The 21,242-nt window shown below is 42.1% G+C and overlaps 1 protein-coding gene across 1 annotated transcript; it reads left to right on the top strand.

Annotated features, from left to right (window-relative positions):
* LOC104787662 lies at nucleotides 420–1,295 on the top strand (the record flags this gene model as incomplete). Its single annotated transcript, XM_010513264.1, is given in 3 exon segments — nucleotides 420–794; nucleotides 797–849; nucleotides 1,013–1,295. Coding segments are annotated over 3 exon segments (711 nt in total), but the record flags the coding sequence as incomplete, so codon positions are not given.

Genomic DNA, 21,242 nt, shown 5'->3' with positions numbered 1-21,242 from the left:
TATATAACAGATTTTGTAAATAAAAATTACAGTAAAAATATTAAATAATTATTTTATACCACACTATGTACGGGTTGTTACCTAGTATATTAAGAAAATACATGAATGTAGGGTACAATTAATTAAAATGATAATGATGAGGCTCCAAAAACCATAATTTTTTTATTTTTTTTTGTTATAATGATTTGCATAAGTTATGAGTAGGAGAGAGAGAGAAGGAGGATCAGGTGAGAGAAGGACCACACTACTACTCCAAGACTGTCACGGCTAGTAAGCTACGACTTCTAATCTCTCCCTCTTCATGTAACTTCTAATCTCTCCCTCTTCATGTAACTCTCTTTCGGACAATCGTACTTTTTACTCCTTTCTCTTACGTGGTCCTTCCTTTGTTTTATTTCACAATTTTTCCCTNGTTATACCTTCTTGACCTCAACGAAACAACGTCGTTGAAGCTCGACTTGCCCTTTACATTACCGGCCAAAACCGAACCGGTATGTATTCTTCATTGTCGTGGAATGATTTGTCTGACTCTTAACAACAGTGAGCTAGCGATCTGGAAAATAGGTTCGGAGGAATTCATGAGAATACCAATGGTTGAACCGGGCCAACCCACAAATCTTTTGGGATTTGGTTATGACAGGCTTTCTGATGATTACAAGATTGTGATGATAATCAGTTCCAAAACCTATATTTATGCATTGAAAGGAGGCATTTGGAGAGAAAGTGTACCAAACACTTCTCTCCATTGCAAATTCAAAGACCCGACCGGTAGGGTTGTGGAACACTGTATGTATTGGATAGCAGACCGGTCTCACAACAAAAACCCACCAAGGAAAACCACCATCCTGTGTTTCGATTTCGCCAACGAAGAGTACCAAGAACTTTTATTTCCCATGTACACTGAGTCGAGACTTAGTTCATGGTTAGGTGTTTCGAGGGGGGAGCTATGCGTTATCGATCATTACCCGTGTCTAGATAATGACATTTGCTTGTGGCGTCCGACAAGATCAAGGGACAAGAAGATCATGCAGTGGAACATCGACCTGTGGATCTATATGAAGGACAATGTCAAAGGATTCAAAAAGTTTGATGTTGGTTTAGCGTGCTTAGCAAGAAACGAGAAATTTGATGTTGGGTTTGCGTGTATAGCAAGAAACGACGAACTCTTCATAGTGGTAAAAGGTAATGGAAAAGGAGAAGACAAGCTTTTGGTGTATAACGAGATGCGAGAGAAGTTCACTGAAGTTCCATTAATTGGTAATTCTTTGAAAGGGTTTAGATGTATGACAATATGACTATAAGTCTATATGAGTACAAAGTATGTACTATATGGGGAGACAATAGTTTCTATAGTTATGTCTTATGTGTCAAGAATACTATATATAGATTGGTTCTAAATAATTATAATAAAATATGCAACAAATATCTCATGGTTATTTCATTCAGTTTGAAAAGAGAAATTTGTTGATGTCCAGATCGGTCACAATTAGTATGTTTAGTTCGGTGAAAGGAGGTCGGAGTTCTCTTCTATTAATTGGTGCCGAAACACAAAAGATGGGTTACAACGCAATTAGACGAGTTACAAACAAGGATAATTGCAATAGACGAGCTAGGAGCTCGTTGACTTGAGCTTATGGACGAGTGAGATTCTCTCCTTGCTATCCGTAGTCTTCTGCTTCTTTCCGCGATCCCTTCTCCAAAGGCCGTACGCCTGTACTTATAGGGAATCGTGTCGGTTCGTTCATTTAAAAGACCATAATACCCCTCCTTCCTTGGGAGATTTTTATTTGGGCTTTTCCTGGGCCAGGCTTTTTGTTAGGGTGGGGATCTACCCCTAACAAAATTGTATGGCTTACCTATTTTAAAGTATAAAGATAGAGTATATGATGCTCTGAAAAGATTAATTGGTGTTGTTTTTCAATAAATAAGTGATCTAAGTGAAAAGATTATATCAAATGCAGTAACCTATTAAAACTATTAAGTCTTTTCTTCTAATAATATATATCAAAAACACTTTAATCACAACTTAAAACTCCCTATCTATTTCATTTTTACAAGATGTTTAGATGTAATGCACACAACTTAATACATACACATAACCCTCTTTTGTATTTATGATCGAAACAACAATTATAGAATCAATAACAATTTTTTTTTTTGGGTTCACCTCACGTCTTAAAAGCAATATAATCTTGTAATTGCATATGACAAGAAAAAAGTATTATTATTATAAATTATCTCTTTGAAAATACAATGCACATAATTTTGGAAAAATAAGTTGAAAAAATGAGAAACGATGAAATTGATAGTTTTAGAAAGAAAATAAAAGAAAACCCATCACTAGACAAAGAGATCACTATCATGATCGCCTTAATCCATTCTAGAAACCACATTTGATCAAAATAAATCTCTTCACCGTCCAAATTAAAAATTATAATACAAGCGTGAAATCAAGAAAAATCTATTTATGCAATAATAACAATCTGAAAGATGTTTTCTATGTTGTATATTTTACAAAGTTGTATATATTTATTAAAAGTTGTGTTTTTTCACTATATTTTGTTTTCATTTTTCCGTCACAATTTTTCATTGAGGATCCACATTGAACATGGGTGATGATGTACTTGCACCATATGAACTATTTATTTTTCCACTGCTTTTGTAATCTTTAATGGCATAATGCATCAGTGTTTCTTGTGAGGCATGATTCGATCCTCCTGTAAAATAATTTTTTTTTTATTTTACACCTGACAAAAATTTCTTGTGACTATATATTTATCTCTCATCTTTGATAAGTCTTAAACTTTAGTTGTGTTTAACATAATTATTTGTCTTATGATTAATCTAAACAATTTGAATTTGAATTTGAATATCCAATATTATTATATACTAGAAAAAATTCCACGCGTTGCGTGGGTTATATTAATATTAGTAGTATTATATATATGTAATTGTGGTTATTTATTTTACATTTTCTATTAATTGTTTGTGATTTAAGATTGTCATTAATTTTGTAAAACATGTAAAATTATATATAATTTTTATTTTTGGGTTGGTTTTTACCTCCCATAATGTTTTTCAAACAATTTTAATTTCACCTTTATTTGATTGCTTGGATTGTGGGTTTTCCATTTTAATCCAATATATTTAGTTCTATATTTGTGAGTGTTTTAAGTCATATGGCTATTTTGGCCATTTTCTTTTCGTTTATTCCATTTTTTGGTTGGTTAGTATTTTTGTAAAACAAAGACCTTTGTTAACCCAGTTCACGGTAGCTACCGCTACGTCTGGGGAGAGACTGACCTCTCAACATCACTATAATATTTTGGAAAATACCTCCGATGCGGATTACACATTAATGATTTGCCTACATAATAGAGATACATCTATTGCATAATAAATTGAAATCAGAGAAATCATATAATAAACCTTGGGAGGACACTTTAGTTGAGGCTGGGTTTCTCTGCATTCTGATCTTTTTCTTAAGTTGGAGTTCAAGTAATGGCAGACGATTATGTTGTGATGTATCCTCCATTTAGTGGCATATCTAGTTGGAGTGTACCCCCACAAGGAAAACAATATACTGGTATATGAAGTGTCAATATGGGATTGGAAATAATTATGAAAGTGATGTGTGAATATTAAATAAATAGAGTATAAGGATAATTTGGGTGTGCCCCAGGTTAAGGATACTTTGTTGGTGTGTTTAATTCCCTGCATTTTATGATCTTCATTTACCTACGTCTTGCATTGCTTGATATCGTTTCATATCTTGTTCTACAAACGTGATCTGTTTTACCACCTATGTTGTCTGTCAAAGCTATGTAAACAAACTAATAGAGTCGGCATTAAAACAAAGAGTGAAGAGAAGAAGTTCATACCAGATACTCTCGCTATCTATCCTCTCTTCAGCCTTCGTTTTGCATTTCTTTAAAATACTGTTCTCATTATAACAGTTGGCGAAGCTGTGGAAGAAGTAAGCATCTGAAGATTGACTGAAGATATATATATATTTTTTTTGTTTCAAAGAAGAAAAGAGGAAGATGAGATCAATGCATGAGAATACCTGCTGTCACCTACTGGCCTTGGTGTTGTTGAATACCTCTTTGTATACAATGTTTTTAATTGTATGTGTTGCCTCCTCCCCCATGTTTAGGACCTTCAATCCTGCTTCTGATGTTACTCGTGATAGCGCCACATACAATTGTCCATGACTGAAAACTGGTTTAGGCAAATATAAGCCAACTTGTTCCAAACTTTGCCCTTGACTTTTATTAATAGTCATTGCATAGCTCAAACGAAGAGGGAATTGGCGTCTTTTTAATTTGAATGGCCACTTCTCATCAGGTGGAGACAGTATTATCCTTGGGATGATCACCTTGTTTCCAACTGTTGTACCAGTTAAGATCTCTGCTTCAATGAATCTGGTCTCCAATCGTGTGACTATTAGCCTTGTTCCATTGCAAAGTCCTTTTTGATTCAAGTTTCATATGAGCATAACTGGAGAGCCTATTTTTAGTTCCAAACAATGATCTGGCATACCTGAGATTTTGAGTGAGTTTAAAAATTCTGGTGGGTATAGCAGCTCATCTGATTCGTTTGAATCCCCATCCATCTCAATACTGTCCGAACTCAAATATGTTTTGGCGTCGCCTGGGATTTTGTCTTGGAGAAACATATTGAGTTCGTGAGCAGTTTCATTCTTTGGAGTAAAATCACCCTCTTTGTTATGTATTTTCGGTCGGTACAAAGTCGTGAAATCCGGATATACATCAGCTGCTAATTGTGCTATCCGTTTGTCGCCGTCTTGTAGCAGCAGTGCTCCATTGATTTTGATGTCGTCAACCTCGTCGTAGCTATTTCTATTTTTTTTTTTGGCGCTGTTCCATCCCCAAATTGAATTATCCACTTGGCCAATTTGATCTCATCGACTTTTAGACGCATATTGTGGGTGAGGCTATAGAACTTACATGAATCCCACATATATGATATGTTTATTGTTGCTAAGACCATGTCTTGCCGTGTGCCTCCTGTTATAACGGGTAGGATCTGGCAAAAATCGCCACCAAGTAATACTATCTTGCCTCCAAAGAGTTTATGCATTGCATTGGGATCATTTTCTGCCAGAAGATCCCGCATTGATCTGTCAACCGCCTCAAATGCAAAACGATGAGTCATGGGTGCCTCATCCCAAATAATCAAATCTGTTTTCCTTAACAGCTCAGCAAGCATTGATCCTTTTCTGATATCACACATAGAATGCTCGTGTAGGTTTATTGGTATTTTGAATCTTGAGTGGGCTGTCCGGCCTCCTAGGAGAAGCAAAGCTGCAATGCCTAAGGATGCAACAGGCAATACCACCTTTTTCATTGCTCTTAACTTTGTTATTAATGTTGTGTATAAGAACGTCTTTCCAGTACCCCCTGGTCCATTAAGGAAGAAGAATTTGTCGTCTCCATTTTCTAGAGAGTCCATCACTCGATTGAAGACCATTCTTGTTCCTGATTCAAACTCCCAAATAAACGATCATGCTCTGTTTGTTGTTCGTCCTCGTCGAAACCTTGCTCTTCTATAAGATATGAATTTTTAAGCTCTTTCATCATCTCTTTGTCTGGCAATGGCATATCCGGGAAATCTGATAGTGTTTTGTCGTGTTGCTCTAGGATCTTCTCAATCTCCAGCAACGTGTAGTACTTTAGCTGCTCCTCTCTGAGGTGAAGTTTAGTGAGTTTCAGTTTTTGCCGTTGCGTGTGCTCAATATCATCTCCCATATACCGCCAACAATGGTTCCAAATATTCAATGGGCTACTAACATAACTATAGATTAAGAGTGTGACAAAGAGACTACGCAGCTGGCATGGAAAACCCCACTGACGAGTTTCCTCTATTGCTTCTATCCATTCTTTATCTCGATCAAGCATAACCCTGGCCAAACACGCATCTTTGAAGTTTTCGTACACGATTCCATCGACTGTTAGAATGTCGTCATAACTTGTTGGTCCTATGACCACGCCTAGAAGCAGTCTCAAGTAGTACAACTCGCCTACTGTTGGATGGATGTTGACAATCCTGCCGATGGTGTAACCTTGCTTTCTTCTTGTCCACGTTTTTGGAGTGGTATTCCACACATACCATAGTGAGAATTGAGCATATGTTAATGTACGTGCGAAAGGGTCTGTTTCGTTCGTCTTCATCCACTCTATGAACATTGTTCTCTCAATAACAGGGCGTGAGATTACACTGTCTAGGCTTTGGTCTGCATTATATGTAACAGGTTGTTGGTCCCATAAATGCAAGGAAAGGCGTTGTACGGCTGGTTAGCTGTAATGAATGTCAAAGGCAAAGATGCGCCACATCGCCTCACATGCTGATAGATATCGGCATTCTTGATACTTTTTATTACGTCTACGTCTTCAATGTTTTTGTTGCTGTCTCCATCTCCTCCGGTGGAGCCTTTGTTTTCTTCTACAACAATGGTGGCCTTATCAACTCCCTTGGTCATATATTTAAACAAATACTTTATCGCCTTTGTTTTGCAACACCACTCCACATTGATATGGGCCTTGTACTTTTTAAGCAATGGGAGATTGTGTGGGACAACATATCGGTTGTCTAACTGTGTCCCCTCTTTAGTAATGTAGTTCGTTGAATCATGCCGACGTCGGTATGTGACAAACCCTTTATCATCGAACTTTGTTTGACGTGAGTATTATTTTGGGAAACCTCTGTTGCATATCCCATTCTCAGTGCATGCCAAATTTGGATTATCTTTGCCACATGGACCATGCGTCATAAACTGCTCCACCAATTTATATCCTTCAGGGTCGCTCCTCTCATCAGGGATCTCGGCGGAGATGATTTTGTCTATGTCTGTATTTGTGGGATTCCTCGTATCATCTTTGAGCCACACCAAGATATGTACACGAGGCAAGCCTCGCTTTTGGAACTCGATGGTGTATACAACTGCAAGTAGATTTATAAGAGCGTTAGTATTATCTGGAAGTAGTGTTGTCTGAGAGAATACATTATAAAACTGCATGGTGTCTAATAGATTAAGCTTAATGTAGGTAGATTAGTATAACTTTGTGAATTTCATTTCTGTCAAAGTATCTCTATAAAACATCTATAAGAGGGAATGCAGAGATATTTAAATCTAAATAGTAATGTTGTCTTATATTTTAGATTTTTAAGGTTTCAAAATCTTACAATGTTAGAAGTGTATGATAGTGTAATATTGTTTTGGTTCCAATTATAATAATTGTGTTTCAGATTCTGTCTACATACTCAGTTTGTACAGGTTTTAGAAGTAGTAATGGTAGAGGAACTAACTCAATGTTTTAGCTGGCTATTGTTCACTTAATTTAAGCTTCCCTGTTTTTTTTTTGGGGAGCAGAACTTTCATTAGTAAGAACCATTTAGCTGCTTCATGCTATTTGTGTTTCTTATATAGAGATATTCAACAGTAGTTAAACAATTAAGCATCAGAGTGGAGGGGAGTGGTTCAATTCTTTTAGCGGATCACCTCAACAGACAAATAGGGTCTCCATTAAAGAAAGAGTAAAGAGAAGAAGTTCATACTACCAGATGGACCTTATCGGTGGTTTGTATTGCTATGGTTCACCTCATTGCTATTTGTTTTTAGAATTTCCTTATAATCTTATCATATATCAGGTTTGTGTTTGGTTGTTGGTTTTTGAGTTTTCTCGTGTAGTTTTCGTAGTAGGAAGATATGTACACCACTTGACATACATTGTTTAGATTTGTTGGTTAATTTGTTTAATGGTTACTTATTTGGAATTTAGAGACTTACTTGATTTCGCCTCGCCGAAGAAATCACCATCCCAAAGATCAGCCACCAGAGCGTCTAACTTCATCCTAAAAACCCGAGATTCAAGATCGGGTATGATGTGACCCGGGGACACGGTCACGATACGATCGCGGTACGGACGCGGCTTGAGCTCTCGGTCAACTTTCAGTCGGTGAAGCTTTTCTCGGCCGAGGTTCTGGGCTTCGGATCTAGGAGAGAATCAAACGAGGGAAACGGAGTTTGAAGGAATTCAAATGAGCCGTTCGGGAGATACTTCGGGAAGCCACGAACGGTTCAATCGGACAGTACGGATACGGAACGAGCGGGTGGACGTCTTCGAAGGAAACGATAGCGGGAATGATTTGAGGTGGTTCGAGGGGGCTCGAGAAAGATGAAAGAGGACTCGAGCTTAAGAAGAGGACAGATGGAAACGAGGTGAGGGGAAATACGGATGGATCGATTGACGACACAAGAGGTTTGGGTCTCCTCTTGATACGGTCGCTAACAAGGGCGAACCCGGTTCGCGGCTTGTTAGGGTTTTCTCAAGGTTCAATCCCGGATTGAAGAAAGAGAAGGAACAAGGGCTTAAGGAGAGTTTAAATAGCTAGGTCTAGATAGGAGCTTAAGGACACGCGGATTCATCTTGATCCGCACATCGTCCTTTTGACGTGTCCCCTTTACAAAGAGAACACATCGCCACCTTTTGACTAACACGCTTAGCCACAAACACTCTCCAACGTTCACAAACATAGGATCAAAAGAGAATATTCTCAAGTTCAAAATTAAACCAAAAATAAGAGGGAAAGAGAGATAACCGCCTTGGCCTTGCGCGTGAAGCAACTTAGCCTTTAGGCGTTTTGCGTTTAGCTCCATGCCTCGTTAAAACCTCCTCCGGTAAACCCATTGGGACAAACCCGGAGTGAGGAAAAAGAGTACACTTCCTCGCTTAACGACTTGACCGTCCTCACTCTTGGGTAAGAGTGAAGACTAAGCGGACTGAGCCTTCGGAGTCTTCGTTGGGTGGCTGGTGTCGGACGTAGGTTCGGACAAATAGGTTGAGCCGCTGTTTGGCCGCCTTTGCTGAGCTCTTGGAACGTGTGGTGGCTCCGGGAAGGATCGTTGGAGCCTTGGCCACGTCTGAAGAGGTTGCCCTGGTCGCGTCCGATGCGTCTTGGTCAGGCGTCTCGGTCGCGTCCGGCGTGTCTTGGTCTTCTTGGCTGAGGTCGCGTCCTGCGATCACATCATTCCCTCCCCCTTGAAAAGGTTTTGTCCCCAAAACATCTTCGTCTTCACCTACATCAAACGGAACGAGGTCAGTGACATTGAATGAGGTGGATGTACCAAACTCACCTGGAAGCTCAAGTCGGTAGGCGTTATCGTTGATCTTCTCGATGACTCGGAATGGGCCATCTCCTCGCGGGCTGAGCTTGTCCTTGCGTTTCTGCTGGAACCTCTCCGGCCTTAAGTGTAACCAGACCCAATCACCAGGTTTGAACAGCATCGGTTTACGTCCTCGGTTGAGGAAGCGTGCATACTGCTCGTTCCTTCGCTCTATGTTGGCTCGGACCTCCTCGTGCAAAGCCTTGACCATTTCTGCTCGTGCGACTCCGTCTTGATTCTCGGCTTCATTCGGTGGTATAGGGAGGAGATCCAGGGGCGTCAAAGGCTTGAATCCGTATGCGACCTCGAATGGCGACCTTTTCGTAGCTGAATGCACCGCTTGGTTGTATGCAAACTCGATGATCGGAATGCACTCGAGCCAGGAGCCTTTGTTGCTGGCGATAGCTGTGCGGAGTAAGGCGCCTATTGATCTGTTGATGACCTCCGTTTGGCTGTCGGTCTGAGGGTGAGCCGCGGTGGAGTACAGTAACTTCGTCCCGAGCTTGCGCCAAATAGTTCGCCAGAAGTGACCAAGGAACTTGGGATCCCGATCGGATATGATGGTGCGCGGAACGCCATGAAGCCTTACGACCTGACTAAAGAACAAGTTCGCCAATTGCACAGCATCATTGTTCTTATTGCATGGAATGAAGTGAGCCATCTTCGAGAACCTATCAACAACCACCATGATACTATCTTTATGCGCCAAGAAGGGTAGGCCGAGGATGAAATCCATGGAGAGATCGATCCATGGTGCGGTGGACACGGGCAAAGGCATGTAGAGGCCATGCGGGTGAGTTGTCGACTTGGAGGTGCGACAAACTATGCAACGGCCGACGTGCTTCTCTACCATACTTCGCATCTTTGGCCAGTAAAAATGCTCCTTGAGCACGGCCAAGGTCTTGGTGATGCCAAAATGACCCGCTAAACCTCCACTATGGGCTTCACGAACTAGCAACTCCCGGATAGAACCATTTGGTATACACAGCCTTCGACCTCTGAACAGGAAACCCTCGTGAATGTAGAACTCGGTGTAGATTCCTTTCCCATGGTTCTGGAAGCAATCTCCAAACTCAGCATCTCCAGCATAAGCATCTTTGATGCTTTCAAAACCCAATACGCGCGCGTCCATTGTGGTGATTAGTGCATGCCGTCTCGACAAGGCGTCGGCGACTACGTTCTCCTTGCCCTTCTTGTACTTAATGACGTATGGAAACGACTCAATGAACTCCAACCATTTCGCATGACATCTCTTGAGGTTGGTCTGGCCGCGGAGGTGCTTGAGAGTTTCGTGATCAGTGTGAATCACAAACTCTCTCGCCAATAGATAATGTTGCCAAACCTCCATGGCACGAACGAGGGCGTATAACTCCTTGTCATACGTAGGGTAATTAAGCGTAGCTCCACTAAGCTTCTCACTAAAGTACGCCACCGGTTTGCCTCCTTGAGTCAGGACAGCTCCGACTCCAACTCCCGACGCATCGCACTCAACCTCAAAAGTTTTGTTGAAGTCGGGCAATGTAAGCAAGGGTGCTTGCGTGAGGCGTTTCTTGAGCTCGGTGAACGCCTTGTCTTGTTCCTCTCCCCATCGAAACTCGCTGTTCTTCTTGATCACGGAGGTGAGAGGCGCGGCGATCGTACTGAAATCTCGCACAAACCTCCGGTAAAAACTGGCTAGGCCGTGGAACGACCGGACTTGAGTGATGCTCGTTGGCGTGGGCCACTCCTCTATTGCGCGTATCTTCTCTCCATCGACCTTGAGGCCCTGCGAACTCACAACAAAGCCTAAAAAGACCAATTCATCAGCAGCAAACACGCACTTTTTCAAGTTTGCGTAGAGTTGCTCTTCGCGGAGGGTAAACAAGACAGCCTCTAGGTGTTTTACATGATCAGTCAAACTAGAGCTATATACCAATATATCATCAAAATAAACCACTACGAACTTATTGATAAACGATCTCAAAACATGGTTCATAAGACGCATAAAGGTAGAGGGGGCGTTAGAAAGACCGAATGGCATTACCAGCCATTCGTACAAACCCTGTTTTGTCTTGAAGGCCGTTTTCCACTCGTCACCCTCCTTCATCCGAACTTGATGGTAGCCGCTCTTCAGATCGATCTTTGAGAAGACACTGGCGCCGCTAAGCTCGTCTAGCATGTCATCGAGGCGTGGAATGGGGTGGCGGTATTTGATAGTGATGTTGTTGACGGCTCGACAGTCAACGCACATCCTCCATGATCCGTCTTTCTTCGGGACTAGTAGCACTGGTACAGCACACGGACTCAAACTCTCTCGGACGTAACCTTGCGCCATGAGCTCTTTGACTTGTCGCTCAAGCTCCTTCGCCTCTTCGGGGTTGACACGGTAGGCTGGCCGGTTGGGAAGCTGCGCTCCTGGGACTAGATCGATCTGATGTTCGATGCCTCTGATCGGTGGTAGGCCTTCGGGGAGTTCTTCGGGGAACACATCGGCGAATCGCTTGAGGACGCCGCGTATGACCTCCGGTAAGGCTTCTAGTGAACCATCAAGACCTGAAAGCAATGCATCTCGAAACAACATCAAAATCACTTGGGCTGAGTCCTTAAGGGACTTTCTAACATCACCATATTGAATCAGGAAATTCTTTTTATCGTTCGAGTCTTTAGACAACTTGTCTTGCATTTCATGTACTTGCGTGGGGCTCAAGGGTTTCAAGCAAATACGTTTGTTGTCATGAACGAAAAAGTATTGGTTAGTATGGCCGCAGTGTGTGGTGCGCTTATCAAACTGCCATGGGCGCCCCAATAAGAGGTGGCTAGCTTGCATAGGCACCACATCACAAAGAACTTGATCCTTATACGGACCGATACTGAATGGGACCGTGACTTGTTCCTTTACTTGGATCACGGTCTTATCATTTAACCATCTCAAGCGATAAGGGCGAGGGTGGTTTGTGGTTTCAAGAGAAAGTTTCTTGACAAGACTGGAACTTGCCACATTAGTGCAAGAACCTCCATCTATGATCAAGCCACAAACGCGACCACTTACAGTGCATCTCGTGTGGAAAATGTTGTCACGTTGGTTGGCGTCATCCGTGGCTACACCGGCGTTCAGGATGCGGCGTATCATGAGCAGTTCTCCGACCTCGGGTTCCGCAACAGCTTCTTCCAGCTCGGTTTCTCCTCGCACCATTTCTTCAGTGGCCTCATCGTCGGACTCGATCTCGCCAGCCTCAGTCAGTATCATCGTCCGTGCGTTCGGACAATCACGAGCGTAATGGCCTCTCCCTTGACACTTGAAACATACAATGTCGCGGCTCCGGACGTCGGTGGTGTTGCGTCGCGGATCTTGGCGCTCATTGGTGGCCGGCTCCCTAGGTTTGAATCTCGAGTCCGTGCTGGTCGCCTTTGGTTTTTCTGGCAATCGGTTTGATGGCGACGCGTTAGGAGTCCAATTGGTAGCTCCTTGAGTTCGGCCACGAGGCGCAGAGGCGCTCTTCTTCTTGATTTGAGTCTCAATTTGCACCGAGAGATGCAATAACTCCTCAAAGGTTTGATAGGGTTGGCGCTCGACCTTGCGTGCAATGCGTTCTTGCAATCCGTCCAAGAACNAAAACATACAATGTCGCGGCTCCGGACGTCGGTGGTGTTGCGTCGCAGATCTTGGCGCTCATTGGTGGCCGGCTCCCTAGGTTTGAATCTCGAGTCCGTGCTGGTCGCCTTTGGTTTTTCTGGCAATCGGTTTGATGGCGACGCGTTAGGAGTCCAATTGGTAGCTCCTTGAGTTCGGCCACGAGGCGCAGAGGCGCTCTTCTTCTTGATTTGAGTCTCAATTTGCACCGAGAGATGCAATAACTCCTCAAAGGTTTGATAGGGTTGGCGCTCGACCTTGCGTGCAATGCGTTCTTGCAATCCGTCCAAGAACTGAGCCATGAGTGACTCTTCGGAGTCATCGACTTGCAACCGGTTGCGCAAGTGTTCAAATTCTTCGTAATACTCCTCCACGTTCCGTGCGCCTTGCGTTAGTCGCCGAAACTTCTTCTGGAGCTCGCGGTGGTAGTAGGGAGGCACGTAGCGCCTTCGCATCTCTGCTTTCAAGACCTCCCAAACAGTGATAGGTCGGTCGCGGTTGCGTCGTTGTTCAGCTTCCAGTCGATCCCACCAGGTAAGGGCGTGATCGGTGAATTGTGCCACCGCATATTGGACCTTTCGTAGCTCCGGATAGGCATGGCACGAGTATAAGTGGTCCATGCGACTTTCCCATTCAAGATAGGCCTCGGGGTCTGACTTGCCTGCGAACGTTGGTGGGACCATCTTGTGGTTCGGCTCATAACGTCTCGGACCTTCGTCGTCTTGATCATCATAGCGGTGTCGTCGTCTAGGCCTCGGTTCAAAGTCCTCATCGGACTGATCACTCGCCGGCTCGCGTCGTGGTCGCCTCGCGGGTAACGGATCTTCGCGAGGAGGATTCATAAGTTCAATCCTCGTGAGGTGATCAGCTAGTTGCTCTAGGCCGGTTCGTAATGCGGCAAGGGTGACACCAATCTCTGGTGGCGCTGGTGGAATTTCTTCGGCCATCGTACGGACTGGTTGTTGGTGACGTGGCGTGGCTCCGCGGTATAAGTTTGAATTTAAACCTCGCAAAAGAATACCACACGTGAGTCTCACACGCTCAAGAGGACCACACAAAGATTCGTTTCACTAACAATGATTGAGGACAGCTATGACACATGCAATCCTATGACTAAAACAAATAAAGCAAAAGCAAAAGTAAAAGTGCTACGCGACAAGAATTGCTTTATGCCTAAGACCGGAAACACAAAAACTAATCGCGAAACTAGCTTTATGGATCTAAAAGTGAGCTCGCAAGAACACAAAGGAACAGAGATATGAACACGAAGAACAAATGCGAATTCTAACAACCTAAGCGGACGAAAGACAATCCTAAGCATGCACCAAATTAGACCAAAAAGAACAAGCGAGTCCTATGGAGCTAAAAGATGCAAGCTTTAAACTCAAAGATTGAAACTTTAAAGGAACAGAGAGTTCTGGAAAGAAACAACCTCGTAGGAGCTTTGAAGCTCTGATACCAAGCTGATGTGACCCGGGGACACGGTCACGATACGATCGCGGTACGGACGCGGCTTGAGCTCTCGGTCAACTTTCAGTCGGTGAAGCTTTTCTCGGCCGAGGTTCTGGGCTTCGGATCTAGGAGAGAATCAAACGAGGGAAATGGAGTTTGAAGGAATTCAAACGAGCCGTTCGGGAGATACTTCGGGAAGCCACAAACAGTTCAATCGGACAGTACGGATGCGGAACGAGCAGGTGGACGTCTTCGAAGGAAACGATAGCGGGAATGATTTGAGGTGGTTCGAGGGGGCTCGAGAAAGATGAAAGAGGACTCGAGCTTAAGAAGAGGACAGATGGAAACGAGGTGAGGGGAAATACGGATGGATCGATTGACGACACAAGAGGTTTGGGTCTCCTCTTGATACGGTCGCTAACAAGGGCGAACCCGGTTCGCGGCTTGTTAGGGTTTTCTCAAGGTTCAATCCCGGATTGAAGAAAGAGAAGAGTGAGACAAGTTTCAAGAATCTCTCTTGAGGAAAAGTTTTATTTTCATACAAGTCTAAGGAGGAACAAGGGCTTAAGGAGAGTTTAAATAGCTAGGTCTAGATAGGAGCTTAAGGACACGCGGATTCATCTTGATCCGCACATCGTCCTTTTGACGTGTCCCCTTTACAAAGAGAACACATCGCCACCTTTTGACTAACACGCTTAGCCACAAACACTCTCCAACGTTCACAAACATAGGATCAAAAGAGAATATTCTCAAGTTCAAAATTAAACCAAAAATAAGAGGGAAAGAGAGATAACCGCCTTGGCCTTGCGCGTGAAGCAACTTAGCCTTTAGGCGTTTTGCGTTTAGCTCCATGCCTCGTTAAAACCTCCTCCGGTAAACCCATTGGGACAAACCCGGAGTGAGGAAAAAGAGTACACTTCCTCGCTTAACGACTTGACCATCTTCACTCTTGGGTAAGAGTGAAGACTAAGCGGACTGAGCCTTCGGAGTCTTCGTGGGGTGGCTGGTGTTGGACGTAGGTTCGGACTAATAGGTTGAGCCGCTGTTTGGCCGCCTTTGCTGAGCTCTTGGAACGTGTGGTGGCCCCGGGAAGGGTAGTTGGAGCCTTGGCCGCGTCTGAAGAGGTTGTCCTGGTCGCGTCCGATGCGTCTTGGTCAGACGTCTCGGTCGCGTCCGGCGTGTCTTGGTCTTCTTGGCTAAGGTCGCGTCTTGCGATCACATCAGGGTATGTCATTGGCAGTAATATTACTGGATCGTTCCAGATGCTCTTTGATTTCTTCCCAATTCGGGTTTGCCGTCATGGTGATGAATAAGTCTGGGTTCCCATACGATCTACAAATTGCCATCGCATCTTGGTAATTTTGTGCCATATATCTTGGACCTCTGGTGAAAGATGAAGGAAGTATTATTCTGCGTCCCACTCTCATGGCGTCACTGTCCCCTCTGTCAATAGCATCACATATGTTGTGGTAAACATCAGCCCTTAAGGTTTTTTGGTTTCGTCTGTACCAGCCCATCCTTTCTTGTTCTATTGTTATATATGCGTCTACGACGTATTGATGGAGTAGACGACCAGATCTGATGAGAGTGGTCCCTTCTAATAATCTTGTTTGTATTTGGTAAGCGTAGAACTCTAGCATGGTGACACATTCCCTTTTGATAGTCTTCTGTGTTGTAGTTGCATATGGTATATCTGGGTGGTAACCATCTTCGCCGTACGGAAACAGCAATGGGTATTGTAGAGCCATGAAATGTGGGTGTAATTCGGTAATTCTTTGAAGCTGATCCGATTGGAGATGGATGATGACATCCCTACCCCCTGTTGTGGAAGATAGATCACCTACAATTAGTCCTGCTATTTCATCCGAGGTTGGCAAATCATATTGCCTCCCACGATGCCTTTGGCCACCAATCTTATAGACATCTCTGTTGGGTTTTTAAGTTCGTAACGATCTCTGGTGGTTCTATATATTTTTGTGAGTGTACTTGTGCTATCAAGCATCTCCATCAATCTAGATATGGTTGTCTCATCAAGGGAAGTAGATGATTCACTTCTTCTGACCGACGTAACTCTGTTCTTTACTTCATTGGCCGTGTCAAAAATATACATCTGAGAATACTTTGGGTGCTCCCCTGCTGCAGGTAGCAAAGATCCAAGACGATGGCAGTTTTGGCCGTGTACTCTATTGTATGGACCCGGTTTCCTGTTTACGGACTCATCTACTTTGGCTCCCGTAGAGGTATATGCAAACGCCGAGTTAGGCACTCATATATTCTGGCAGAAATTGGCAGATGTTTTCAGCAGTGTGTCGAGGAACACAGGAGTCTCCTTCACCTTTGGTAATGACACACGTCCAGAATGGCAACAGAGGGAGAATCTTAATATTCTTTTGTCTTTCGTTTTCGTTTTGCTTTCAGCGTGCCACATAAGTGCACCGCAGTGTGGACAATCGACCAAATCGAATGAGGGTGGTAGACGACGGCGCCTTTTAGCTGGAGATGGATGTGTAAGAATATTTAGTTGTTAATTTAAGGAAGTAGAAAGACTATGCATGTAGGAATTTAGCTTACCTTTACTCTGGCTATTAGTGATTGCAGGTTTTGGCGCCTTACGTTTCCGACCTGTTAGCTTGCTTTCCTTTTGTGTTTCTGCTCGAGGTTTTTGTGGCCGTCGTTTTGACCCGGATGACTGGCCTAATTTTGTTTAGAAGATAAGAACGTGAGGGCAAAGTGCTGGGGAATAAGATGCAATTAAACTCAGGTAAATGTTAAGGATTACCAAATGTTTATTTCCCACCAGTTGATCTCAAATTCTCCACCTCTCTTATATTTATGGTGTCTGCATTTGTTAAACAAATGTGTTTGCAAATTTTAATGACAGCTAGATAACCTGAACATTGTTTAAGCGGGTTTGAACATTGTGTGAAAGATCCTTACTTGTAGGGCCTGTAGGAGTTGTCTCTGGTTTTTGACTCCTCTTTGGTGTCTTAGCTATTTCATAGATCATGTATAGCTAAGTACTTAAGGGGAAACAATGGAAACAAAGTATGAACTAAATATGAAGGCTACCTTTTTTTGTTGATCTGGAAGTAGTAGTGGCTGGTGGTTGTTGTTTTCCCCTCTTTTTTTTTCCTGGGCAATGATAGTTCTCCTAGCTTCTTGTGCTCTCTTAGCAGCCATGGGTGAGACCTTTGGAATGTCTGATTTCATTTGTTTCCCTCCCTGGCTTCTACGATGTTGTTTAGTCTATCTGTTGAGTTTTAGGGAACCTTTGTAAGGAAATTGTTAGAGTTTTATGAGAAGGGAATTACGAAGTTGCGATGATGTTAGAACTGTAAATTTAGATAAAGGTCCTGACCTAAAGATATATAATGTTACGTAAGAGGGAAACTTGGTTTCTCAGTATTAATTTATTTTGTATTTGATTCAAATTTCAAACCTGCTTACTTATGTTTGTGTGGTTATTAGTAACTGAGTTCCGAATATTTTAAATGTGAAGGCTACATTTACGAAACTATTTTGGTAAGAACTGAGACTTAGAATTTAGAGTTGCAAGTCATTCTTGGAAGGGATTGGCTTAGATTATATTGAGTTTACCAGTGTATAATTCTTATCCATAAATAGGCAGTAGTTTATTGGTGTGTTGTCTTTTAATTCATTGGGTTTGTTTATGTTGCACTTCCAATTGTGTTTTCCTTCTCTGTTGGTTGTCATGTCTTTGGTTTTAATTTTCATTACAGACACTCTTTTCTCGTCATTTTGATTGCTTCATTGGCACGTAAGATTGTTATCGTTTAGTGATTGTTCAGAACTTACGAGTTCAATATATCTATTTTTTTTTTCCTGGAAAAGAAGCTCTTGCTTTTTGGAGTCTAGGGTCTATTGAGTTGCCATTTTGTGCATTATATTTTAAATGGATTGTCTATAACAAAATACATAATTTTATGGTGCTCTTGTTTTTTTGAATAAGAAAATGACTGATACATGATCTATTATTGAAATAGAAAATGGAATGTAGCTTAAAATATTGATCTTCTACAACTTGGGCATGTTGTTGTCAGGCGTAACCAATCTGTAATACACTCATGGTGGTATTTGTGATTGCATAGTAGAGTGTTTATGGTTCTTTCCCCCTGAAGATCATCGAGACATATTGTGCATACCCCGTCTCCTTCTTCCGTCACTTGTGTCTGGGTTATTTCTAGCCCCTATTAGCACTTCCACATCTAGCTTTCGTGACGCATTTGGGTTGTTATCTTCGTTCTCGAGGTAAACTTCTAATTGTTGTGTAGTTCCCTCTCCAAGTAATAGAATTGTTGACCGTATAAAATCTGTCGAAATATTGGTTAAAGTACCTGATGTTGCAGCGTCAATATCATGGAATGTGAGGTAGAAGTTGGTGATCTCTTTGAATTGATTATTAATCGGATGTAGTATTTGCTCATTGGTGAAAGGGATGATATAGGTGATGTTGTCTTCTGCTCGGTGTGGCCTTGAGAATTTGAGATGGAGGTTGTTGCGAGGATTTGTTTGATGAGGAATTAGAGTAGAGTACATTGCATATAGAATGTACTCCATTGGAGCTGTGTTTGTTATAGTGTGATAGTGTGCTTTCTCTGTTTGTGAGTGTTTTCCATGTTTGGCCTGTTGTTTTTTATACTCGTACATACTGCATAACTATCATTTTGATTGCCAGATTTGTGATTTATATGGGCTTTAATATTCATATTCAATTTTTCCTTGCCGTTGTGTGTTTTTTTCCAGCCATTGGTTTGTACTTGATTCTTGTCATTATTGTGTTGTTTGTACTTGATTCTTGGCTGCCACCAACGTCTATATTTGGTGGGTGTAATGTGTATTTTGGTTTTGAACTGGGATTGGGATTGAACGTTTTTAAAAAGTGTTAAATGTCAGTCTTCATTATTGTTGACTAAAAGATATTGTCTTTACTTTAGTATTGAGTTGTAAATGTATGGAGTTATGTTTTAATAGTGTAGATTGGGTTAGACCTCTATATATCCCTCCAATGTTGGTTTCATTGTTATTCGTCAAAAAAGATCAGACACAAATATGGCTAATGTTTCTGAGCTTAAACTTTTTTTCATGTACCAAAGGTGAAGATATGTTTCTTTGATGGTGATGACAAGGGTAATGAATCTATGTTCACAGACTGGTTGAGTTTGAATAGGGACAATCCACTTGCAAGAACGCTCACCTATGAGGAGATTCCAACCCGTTTTACTTGGAACAGGAAAGAGAAGCGGTTTATGCCCAGGAGAAGATGGTTTCAGAGAGGGAGGCTTGGACATGTTCGGAGAAACGGAGAGGAGCTGTTTTTTTTAGATACCTTCTAGGTGTAGTCAGAGGGCCTACATGTGATGAAGATTTGAGAAAATTTGAAGGTGTTGTTTATGGAACATATAAAGAAGCTTGTTTGGCACGTGAAATCATTGAATAATGTTTTCCTCTTTTTGAATAATCCTGGAATGTTTGAGGTCCATGTTTGTATGAGAATACAATTGTCTCAGTTCCTATTTAATACAATAAAAACATTATTTTCACACAGTTTATTTATCCTTTGCCAATAGTTTCCATCATATATGAGAAGGTGAATAATTTGGTTTATTTCAATTGTACTGCTGGTGTGTGTTTTTTTGGATCCCCACATTTCTATTTGTTTGGGTTTTCAGTTTAAGTTGTGTTGGGTTCTTTTCGACCCTTTGACTTTTTTTTTTAAAATTCTGGTTTGAACTTCGGTTCATGTTAGGTGCCCATCTTCATTTGGTGTTCTCAATTTGAAGGCTTCATTGTGTGTGTTACAGAATTATTCTTGCCTTTTGTTTTGACTCGGTTCTTATAATTTTGTGTCTGTGTATCTCCATTCTTTCATAAAGATGCATTTATGGTGACATAATAATTAAAACTATATTATTAAGTCTTTGAAAGGAAAGAGGTGAAGTATGTTTGACAAAACCAGTAACATAACCAACATTCCAAAAACCCTACGGTGAAACAAATGCTGAAATAAGTGGAAAAGAAGATGATGGTGAAAGAAATTGGGACATTGGTTCCCACAATTATTCTTCAATGAGAGAGTGTTAGACATCTTCCAGCAACTCCTCATCGGTTTCTTCAATTACCTTCTTTTTGTTCTTCCTAGACGTTTGGGTGAAATTAAATTAGGAGACCATCAAATATTTATTTTGTAGACGTATATACACATATGTGAGTGGAAAATAACCTAAGAGGGTGACGCTTCTTGGTCTGCTGGCTTTCTAAAGTGGTTGTGCAGCTGGCCTTGTCGCCTTCTGGTATGGAGGGCACTAAATCAGATGATTTCCCTTTGGAAGGAGGTGCAGGTGTAAGACCCCGACCCTAAAAACCCATCCTCGGACCGAAACAGGCCGATAAAAATTTTTCTAGGATCGACAAATTCTATGCAATATTTAACAAGTACAACAGCGAATATGAATAACAGGTGATATAACTTAAAACTTGCGAATTCATTAAATAAAAGAGGTTCAATTCATCCTTAAAATAACAAAGGTCTCATGCATGATAATAACGAAACTAGTAAAGATAAACGCCATGAATAATTCTACCCAAAGCCACCATCCTCCTTCCTCCCTTGCCTTCGTCACACGAGCTGGTCAGCCACTAAAATCCCGATCATCGGACCTATCTTTTCCTGCGTCCATCAAAGGAGGCGTAAGCAAACAAAGTTTACTTAGTGGAGCGGTCATCCCGTCTCACTAGGCTCAGTTCAACGATCTCAAACTAACACAGGGTATATTCCAATCAAGTCACGTAAGTCAATCAAATTCCATAGGATAGTCGCCTAAATCGCTTAGACCAACCATCATTCATATTGCAATAGAAACCATAACCATATAGACAAGCAATCAACAAGACTAAATAAACCACGGGTCAAGAGAATCAACCATGGAACTCGGCCACAGTCAAGCACTCACCTTCGGTATCGACCTAAGGTGT

The sequence above is a fragment of the Camelina sativa genome, chromosome 5 (genome assembly GCF_000633955.1).
Source record: "Camelina sativa cultivar DH55 chromosome 5, Cs, whole genome shotgun sequence".
NCBI lineage: Eukaryota > Viridiplantae > Streptophyta > Magnoliopsida > Brassicales > Brassicaceae > Camelina > Camelina sativa.
Note: the sequence above shows the minus strand (reverse complement) of the source record. Positions and strands in the feature narration are given on the sequence as shown.